This window comes from Oncorhynchus kisutch, linkage group LG13 (genome assembly GCF_002021735.2).
Source record: "Oncorhynchus kisutch isolate 150728-3 linkage group LG13, Okis_V2, whole genome shotgun sequence".
NCBI lineage: Eukaryota > Metazoa > Chordata > Actinopteri > Salmoniformes > Salmonidae > Oncorhynchus > Oncorhynchus kisutch.
The window spans coordinates 44,046,055-44,055,647 of NC_034186.2; the positions used below are offsets into that span (position 1 = coordinate 44,046,055).

The 9,593-nt window shown below is 41.6% G+C and overlaps 1 protein-coding gene across 1 annotated transcript; it reads left to right on the plus strand.

Moving 5' to 3' along the window:
- Window positions 1-7,508: 7,508 nt before the first annotated feature.
- On the plus strand, window positions 7,509-9,259 carry LOC109902315 (cytochrome b-c1 complex subunit 6, mitochondrial-like). Its single transcript, XM_020498585.2, has 4 exons — window positions 7,509-7,674; window positions 7,972-8,001; window positions 8,274-8,435; window positions 9,086-9,259. Exons 1-4 carry the CDS (start codon window positions 7,630-7,632, stop codon window positions 9,116-9,118), a joined length of 270 nt encoding a protein of 89 aa, XP_020354174.1. The 5' UTR covers window positions 7,509-7,629; the 3' UTR covers window positions 9,119-9,259.
- The last annotated feature ends 334 nt before the right edge of the window (window positions 9,260-9,593 follow it).

The window sequence follows — 9,593 nt, forward strand, 5'->3', positions numbered from 1 at the left end:
GTCTTGTCTTGGCTGTGGGCTTAGGGTCATTGTCATTGTCCTGTTGGAATGGGAACCTTAAAACCTCTCTGGGATAGGGGGGACGCAAATGTTCCACTTGGCCAATTGCCAGGGAAAATGCAGAGCGCCAGATTCAAATAAAATACTATAAATTCAAACATTCATTAAATCACACATGCAAGATAGCAAATTAAAGCTACACTCGTTGTGAATCCACCCAACATGTCAGATTTCAAAAAGGCTTTTCAGGGTCCTGAGCACTTAGGAGCTGGTTTTCGTCAAGGACCTCTCTTACTTTGCTCCATTCATCTTTCCCCTGATCCTGACTATTGACCCAGTCCCTGCCACTGAAAAGCATCCCCACGGCATGATGCTGCCACCACCATGCTTCACTGTAAGGATGGTGCTAGGTTTCCTCCAGAAGTGATGTTTGGCATTCAGGCCAAGAGTTCCATCTCCACAGAGGAACTCTAGAGCTCTGTCAGAGTGAACATCAGGTTCTTGGTCACCTCCCTGACCAAGGCCCTTCTCCCCCGATTTCTCAGCTTGGCCGTACGGCCAGCTCTAGAAAGAGTCTTGGTGGTTCCAAACTTCTTCCATTTAAGAATGATGGAGGGTATTGTGTTCTTGAGGACCTTCAATGCTGCACACATGTTTTGGTAACTTTCCCCAGATCTGTGCGTCGATACAATCCTGTTTCGGAGCTCTACGGACAATTCCTTCGACCTCATGTCTTGGTTTTTGACATGCACTGACATGCACTGTCAACAGTGGGACCTTATGTAGACAGGTGTGTGCCTTTCCAAATCAGGTTGTAGAAACATCTCAAGGATGATTAATGGAAACAGGACGCACCTGAGCTCAATTTCGATTCTCATTGCAAAGGGTCTGAATACTTATGTAAATGTGGTATTTCTGTTTTTTATTTTTCAAAAAATTTTCTCTCCCAGTTTTCACTTTGTCATTATAGGGTATTGTGTGCACTTTGTCCTCACCTGTGAGTATTGTTTTTGGTTATGGTGTTTGTTTGTTTGCTTGTGGGAAAAGGGGGAACCAAGACAAGTTAGTTAGCTGTTGTAAAAGTTGGCTAGTCTAGCTTAGGGGTGTTTTTGAATACTTATTGTTTCTTTCCTTGGGTCCAGCTCAGCCCCTTTTCCTGCTCCCCCCATTACTGTGTGTTTTACAATAAACCCTGAGTTTGACGGTAGATTTCAGTTGTTGTGGTTATTTCGTTCACACTTTTACTTTGTCACTATTATAATTTGCATGAGTTATGTTACGGGTCTCATTACCATCCCCCCCTAGACTGTCGGGCCAAAAGGGATTTGTAACAGTCAGATTGGGAGGTGAGGCGGTAGGGGGCTCATATGGGTAACTGGGGGGCCCTTCCTTGATTGGGTAACTGATATATATACTACCGTTCAAAAGTTTGGGGTCACTTAGAACTTTCCTTGTTTTTGAAAGAAAAACATTTTTTTTCTCCATTTAAATAACATCAAATTGGTCAGAAATAGAGTGTAGATGTTGTTAATGTTGTAAATGACTATTGTAGCTGGAAATGGCAGATCTTTTTATGGAATATCTACATAGGTGTACAGAGGCCCATTATCAGCAACCATCACTCCTGTGTTCCAATGGCACTAACCAGAATAGAAAAAATCTGCCGTTTCCAGCTACAAGTCATTTACAACACTAACAATGTCTACACTGTATTTCTGATCAATTTGATGTTTTTAAGTTTTTAATGGAATTAAAAAAAAACATTTATTTCAAAACAAGGACATTTCTAATTGACCCCAAACTTTTGAATGGCTATATATATATATATATATCTCAGCAAAAAAAGAAATGTCTTCTCACTGTCAACTGCGTTTATTTTCAGCACACTTAACGTGTTAATATTTGTAAGAACTTAACAAGATTCAACAACTGAGACATAAACTAAACAAGTTCCACAGACATGTGACTAACAGAAATGGAATAATGTGTCCCTGAACAACTGGGGGTGGGGGGGTCAAAATACTCTTCCCTCTTTGACTCCCATGTCAGGACCCTGAAACAGACACCTCTCTCATCCTCTCACTTTCACTGGCGGAGCTGTCCAAACAACTGAAGGGCGGAACACTAACTCCAGAAGCTGTGTTCCACTCATACGTGGAAAAGGTAATGCACAACTCAATCAACACCCCCAGCAATCACATATACTGTAGGTTACTCCAGCTTTTTGTAATGTGGAATTTTGTGGACTGCATTATTTCTATAGGTGGTGTGTTTTGTTTTCACTGCAAGCATTGGTGACATATTGTACTACTGCAATGTTTTCTGCAAACCATTAACCACCTTTAACCTGTTTACGTATTTAAATCGGAAGTCACAGCTAGGGTTGCAAAGGGTCTGAAACTTTCCGGTAAATTTCAGGAATTTTGAACGTGAACTGTTTTTTTGTGGGATACACAAGGCAATTCTAGGTCTTGTAGCATATTTTGGTTAAACTATCCCCAATTCAATGGAATTGCAACCCTCTGCAGTACATTCATCCATCACGTGTGCGGTGCACTCTTCCATCACATGTACAGCTGATTTTCAAGATCTTGCACACTAATGAGATGCTATAGTGTAGTAGTGTGGGCTCTATCTGAGCCAATAACTACATGCTTTCTGCTAAGTTATGATTACAATACTGGCTGGGGTGAATATATTTTATATGACATACATGATTTTGTAAATAGTAAATAGTTGCCTACAGCAAAGTGTATTTAAATCATTTCTAACTTGTTAACCATTTCTGCTAGTTAGTTTTTGCTACCATGTTGGTTTTAGCTTGCTTGAGCCTGCTAACATAGGAGTGTTAATTCAGATGTTTTCATACATGTTTCATTGTAAAACATTTATCGTACAAAGGAGTTGTTTAATCTAACTGCTTAACTAAACTCAGCAAAAAAAGAAACATCTTCTCACTGTCAACTGCGTATATTTTCAGCAAACTTAACATGTGCTCAATGGGATTGAGATCCGGGCTCTTCGCTGGCCATGGCACTAACACTGACATTCCTGTCTTGCAGGAAATCATGCACAGAACGAGCAGTATGGCTGGGGGCATTGTCATGCTGGAGGGTCATGTCAGGATGAGCCTGCAGGAAGGGTACCACATGAGGGAGGAGGATGTCTTCCCTGTAACGCACAGCGTTGATTGCCTGCAATGACAACAAGCTCAGTCCGATGATGCTGTGACACACCGCCCCAGACCATTACGGACCACCTCGATCCCGATCCAGAGTACAGGCCTCAGTGCAACGCTCATTCCTTCGACGATTAACGCGAATCCGACCATCACCCCTGGTGAGACAAAACCGCGACTCGTCAGTGAAGAGCACTTTTTGCCAGTCCTGTCTGGTCCAGCGACGGTGGGTTTGTGCCCATTGGCAACGTTGTTGCAGGGGATGTCTGGTGAGGACCTGCCTTACAACAGGCCTTCAAGCCCTCAGTCCAGCCTCTCTCAGCCTATTGCGGACAGTCTGAGCACTGATGGAGGGATTGTGCGTTCCTGGTGTAACTCGGGCAGTTGTTGTTGCCATCCTGTACCTGTCCTGCAGGTGTGCTGTTCAGATGTACCGATCCTGTGCAGGTGTTGTTACACATGGTTTGCCACTGCGAGGATGAACTGCTGTCCGTCCTGTCTCCCTGTAGTGCTGTCTTAGGCGTCTCACAGTAAGGACATTGCAATTTATTGCCCTGGTGTCACGCCCTGGTCTTAGTATTTTGTGTTTATATATTTATTTGGTCAGGCCAGGGTGTGACATGGGGTTATTTTGTGTTGTGTTGTGGAATTGGGGGTTTTAGTAGGTATTGGGATTGTGGCTGAGTAGGGGTGTCTAGCATAGTCTATGGCTGCCTGAGGTAGTTCTCAATCAGAGTCAGGTGATTCTCGTTGTCTCTGATTGGGTCCATATTTAGGTAGCCTGGGTTTCACTGTGTGTTTTGTGGGTGATTGTTCCTGTCTCTGTGTTAGTTGTCACCAGACAGGCTGTATAGGTTTTCACATTCCGTTTGTTGTTTTGTATTGTTCGTTTTCATCGTTATTAAAGATGTCTCGATTTAACCACGCTGCATTTTGGTCCGACTCTCCTTCGACGGAAGAAAACCGTAACACCTGGCCACATCTGCAGTCCTCATGCCTCCTTGCAGCATGCCAAAGACACATTCACGCATATGATCAGGAACCCTGGGCATCTTTCTTTTAGTGTTTTTCAGAGTCAGTAGAAAGGCCTCTTTAGTGTCCTAAGTTTTCATAACTGTGACCTTAATTGCCTACCGTCTGAAACCTGTTAGTGTCTTAACGACCATTCGACAGGTGCATGTTCATTAATTGTTTATGATTCATTGAACAAGCATGGGAAACAGTGTTAAAACCCTTTTCAATGAAGATCTGTGAAGTTATTTGGATTTTTACAAATTATATATGAAAGACAGGGTTCTGAAAAAGGGATGTTTCTTTTTTTGCTGAGTATTTATATAGTTGATGTCGGAAGTTTACATACACCTTAGCCAAATACATTAACTCAGTTTTTCACAATTCCTGACATTTAATCCTAGTAAAAATTCTCTGTCTCACCACTTTACCACAATGATTTATTTCAGCTTTTATTTCTTTCATCACATTCCCAGTGGGTCAGAAGTTTACATACACTCAATTAGTATTTGGTAGCATTACCTTTAAATTGTTTCACTTGGGTCAAACATTTAGGGTAGCCTTCCACAAGCTCCCCACAATAAGTTGGGGGAATTTTGGCCCATTCCGCCTGACAGAGCTGGTGTAACTGAATCAGGTTTGTAGGCCTCCTTGCTCGCACACGCTTTTTCAGTTCTGTCCACACATTTTCTATAGGATTGAGGTCAGGGGTTTGTGATGGCCACTTCAATACCTTGACTTTGTTGTTCTTAAGCCATTTTGCCACAACTTTGGAAGTATGCTTGGGGTCATTGTCCATTTGGAAAACCCATTTGCAACCAAGCCTTAACTTCCTGACTGATGTCTTGAGATGTTGCTTCAATATATTCACAATTTTCCTTTCTCATGATGCCATCTATTTTGTGAAGTGCACCAGTCCCTCCTGCAGCAAAGCACCCCCACAACATGATGCTGCCACCCCGTGCTTCACGGTTGGGATGGTGTTCTTCGGCTTGCAAGCATCCCCCTTTTTCCTCCAGTCATAATGGTCATTATGGCCAAACAGTTCCATTTTTGTTTCATCAGATCAGAGGACATTTCTCCAAAAAGTATGATCTTTGTCCCCATGTGCAGTTGCAAACCGTAGTCTGGTGTTTTTTTTTTATTGTGGTTTTGGAGCAGTGGCTTCTTCCTTGCTGAGCAGCCTTTCAGGTTATGTCGATGTAGGACTCATTTTACTGTGTATCGATACTTTTGTTCTGGTTTCCTCCAGAATCTTCAAGGTCCTTTGCTGTTGTTCTGGGATTGCTTTGCACTTTTTTGCACCAAAGTACGTTCATCTCTAGGAGACAGAACGCGTCTCCTTCCTGAGTGGTATGACAGCTGCGTGGTCCCATGGTGGTTATACTTGCGTACTATTGTTTGTACAGATGATTGTGGTACCTTCAGGCATTTGGATATTGCTCCCAAGTATGAACCAGACTTGTGGAGGTCTACTATTTTTTTTCTTAGGTCATGGCTGACTTCTTTTGATTTTCCCATGATGTCAAGCAAAGAAGCATTGAGTTTGAAGGTAGGCCTTGAAATACATCCATAGGTACACCTCCAATTGACTCAAATGATGTCAGTTAACCTATCAGAAGCTTCTAAAGCCATGACATCATTTTCTGGAATTTTCCAAGCTGTTTAAAGGCACAGCCAATTTAGTGTATGTAAACATCTGACCCACTGGAATTGTGATACAGGGAATTATAAGTGAAATAATCTGTCTGTAAACAATTGTTGGAAAAAGTAGTAGATGTCCTAACCAACTTGCCAAACTATAGTTTGTTAAAACCTCTCTGGGATATGTGGGACGGTAGCGTCCCACCTCGCCAACAGCCAGTGAAAGTGCAGGGCGCCAAATTCAAAACAACAAAAATCTCATAATTAAAATCCCTCAAGCATACAAGTATTTTACACAATTTTAAAGATACAATTCTCGTTAACAAGAAATTTGTGGAGTGGTTGAAAAATGAGTTTTAATGACTCCAACCTAAGTGTATGTAAACTTCCGACTTCAACTGTGTGTATGTATATATATATGTGTGTGTGTATAAATTAAACTGTATAATAAATAAATGTGACTGGTCAATATTTTGGATCAAATCAAATTGTATTTGTCACATTATCTGATTACAACAGGTGTAGGTAGACCTGATCAACTCTATGCGAAGGAGATGTGTCGCACTGCATTTGGTATCTGTGACCAACAGATGCATATCTGTATTCCCAGTCATGTGAAATCCATAGATTAGGGCCTAATAAATATATTTCAATTGACTGATTTCCTTATGAACTGTAACTCTAAAATATTGAAATTGTTGCATGTTTGCATTCATATTTTTGTTCAGTTTATGTTTTATTTGTAATTTTACCAGGTAAGTTGACTGAACACATTCTCATTTACAGCAATGACCTGGGGAATAGTTACAGGAGAGAGGAGGGGGATGAATGACACAATTGTAAGCTGATGCCTATATCACCCCCAGCCTGTGTGTGGGTGTAATGTTGTTGCTCTGATCCTACCATCATTTGAATATGGGCACTTGAAGGGCCAATCAAATTCTGCCTTTTTTCCTGGACTTTAATCTTTCAGTCTGTCCTCCAAACAATAAGTGCTTACTTTGGTAGAAATGGGTATGATAAAAAGATCATAAGTTTACGATGACAGTGACAAAGCAGATATTATAGACTTACATTGTTGACACTACAAGCAACACTATATAAAATGTTTTTAAAAAACTAACACAATGTAGAGGATAACCTTTATCAGTGATTGGATAGTCTGGCCTCTCTGACATAAGTGTGTGTGTGTGTGTGTGTGTGTTGTGGTTGACTGAGCAGTGGATTAACAATTAGAGGCTGTGTGGCAATGATCAATGATGGCAGTGCTCAGCTCACCAGTTAATGTACAAAGCAAACAGCGTAGCCTAGTGGTTAGAGTGTTGGACCGGTAACCGAAAGGTTGCAAGTTTGAATAACCGAGCAGACAATGATTGAAAATAAGAATTTGTTCTTAACTGACTTGCCTAGTTAAATAAAGGTAAAATAAAAAAATATATAACCAGAATAAATTATACAATCTTACTTTAGACCATTTGCTGGGTGTTGCGTTTAGAAATTCTCGGTATTGGGTTTGGAATTTAGGAAATGGATAAGTCTACATGTGAATTGACAGCCTTGTGTGACTGAATCCCTTTTTTGACAGTGTGTAACTTCCCCGGGGCACACGGTGGCAGTAGCTTTGGTGGCGTACAGGGATTCGATTGGGTGCCGTTTCATTAACGTAGAATAAGTAACGTATCGACACGATTACGTCGGGTAAGTGACCTGGTCCGTCCTCCAGCATTCAATCAAAGAAACTGTGGACAAGTTATTCATCTGACAGCGAGTCATATCAGGGCAAGAGTAGTAACATCATGGTTTTCGAGGAGAAAAGGATCCCGAACGGGGAACCCGAAGATGTAAGACATTAATGAACCATTTTCCATTCAATATGTGGTTAAATAATGAACGGAACCGTGTGTTTAAGGCCTAGATTTGCTACTATAGCTAACAGGAGAGACAGTGTCTAGCCAGCCGGTACGTTAGTTAGCCGGCATAGTTAGCCAATTATCTGCTCGGTTGTTTTCGAGCAACCAGTGACAATAAATAGCATGCAAGTTAGCTAACTAGCTTGGCTAACAACAGCCTTGGCAAGTAGTCCAGTGTGTTATATCGGTGTCATGTTTCGAGTGGTTTAAAATGTGTTTTTCTTTCAGGAAGAGGAGGAAGAAGAGGAAGATATGGTGGTATGTATCGATTTGGTATGATGCAACGTAATCTGCCCACCTTGCATTGGTTCTAAAACCTAAAGAATATTTTTGTCAACTAGCCAACTAGTTAGTTGTCATGCAACTGGGGGGAATAAATAGCCAGCCTCATATCTGTTTGTGCTATAGCCAAGTCTGATGTATGGTTGTTTGTTATGCCAGACGTGGTTGGTTATAGCACAAACAGATCTGGGACCAGGCTATGGAATAGATGACTTATGTTCTCAGTAGCCCTGGTCCTTTTGTTCCAGGACCCCCTTGACACAGTGCGGGACAAGTGTGCACAGGCAGAGCACTGCATCCACACCCGGGCAAAACTGGAGGACTGCGAATCCAGGGTCGGCTCCAAGTCCGAGACCGCAGAGGACTGCACTGAAGAGCTTTTCGACTTTCTCCATGCCCGGGACCACTGTGTACGTGAGATCTACCCAGACACAGTCAGCAGTGGTTAATCATGGGGTACAAGGGGAAACATACAACCAGGCATGAGTGGATATTAAAGCAACCAGCTGATGTAAAGCTAGCAGTTCTTGATAGAATGTTACAGCAGGTTGGCTCTCGCTTAGTCTGCCAAAAAAATAACCTGAGACTAAGTCTGGTTGTCAGACTGCCAAGATAGATGTCAGTGGGTCCAACTCCTTGTCTCCTCAGTCAACTCTATGCGAAGGAGATGTCTGCTACGTACCACAACTGATACACAAATACATTTGTGTGACTCAACATTTTAAACTTCCACAGCCAGATGACACCCATTTTCAGGAGTCAGTGATTTGTATTTACTCTATAGCTTCTCCATTGTTAAGTTCTTCATGATTGGAGAGCTTAGAATTTGAGTACAATAGTTGGATGATGGCGCAGGACAGAAGGATGTGGAGACATGGGTAAAGAAAAGCACACCGACCCTCATATGGTTTACCCTTAAATGCTTTGTCACCAGATGAGGAATGAAGCGAGAATACATTTGATGGTATAACTAGCTACTTTAGGAGACAAGTGTCACTCACTTTGCATACATTTGACTAGACAGTTTGCAATAACTTTACCTCTCATTTCTGTCCCCCAGGTGGCACACAAAGTCTTCCATTCTGTCAAATAAAGGCCATCCAGCTCCCTGCACTACTGGCAGAAATTTCCTGTCAGATATAGAAACAAGTACCTGGTTTTAAACGAAACCTCTATGTTGTAACCTCAAATACACACTCTGTTCATGTGAATAAATTGTAAATTAAGTGTTGAATCTTTTTTGTAACTGGTTGGATTTCATGATGTTATATACTTTTGTTAGTTGTGACGCATCTAATCTCATCTACCAGCTGGCGGTAGCTATTGAGACTGGGATCGAGGTTATGCTGTATCAATGTGTCAAGTGCAGCATAAGTTAACTACTTGGTCATTGGTCTCACAACAACTGGATAATTGCAAAGAATTACAATTGCTTTTATGTTCTGTTTAAATGCAATCTCACATAATGGAAACCTTGTATAGCATGCCTCCATGCAATCAACAACCCCTGGTAAGATCTTACTTTTTATAGTGTGCAATAAAAGCTGTCACAAGTTCCCCATCTGAAG

Bases quoted from the DNA above. Each gene is read 5' to 3' on its own strand.
- LOC109902315 (XM_020498585.2), top strand. From the start codon at position 7,630: ATGGTTTTCGAGGAGAAAAGGATCCCGAACGGGGAACCCGAAGAT. The intron at 7,675-7,971 runs GTAAGACATTAA...TTTTTCTTTCAG, and splicing joins CGAACGGGGAACCCGAAGAT to GAAGAGGAGGAAGAAGAGGA. The intron at 8,436-9,085 runs GTACGTGAGATC...TCTGTCCCCCAG, and splicing joins TCCATGCCCGGGACCACTGT to GTGGCACACAAAGTCTTCCA.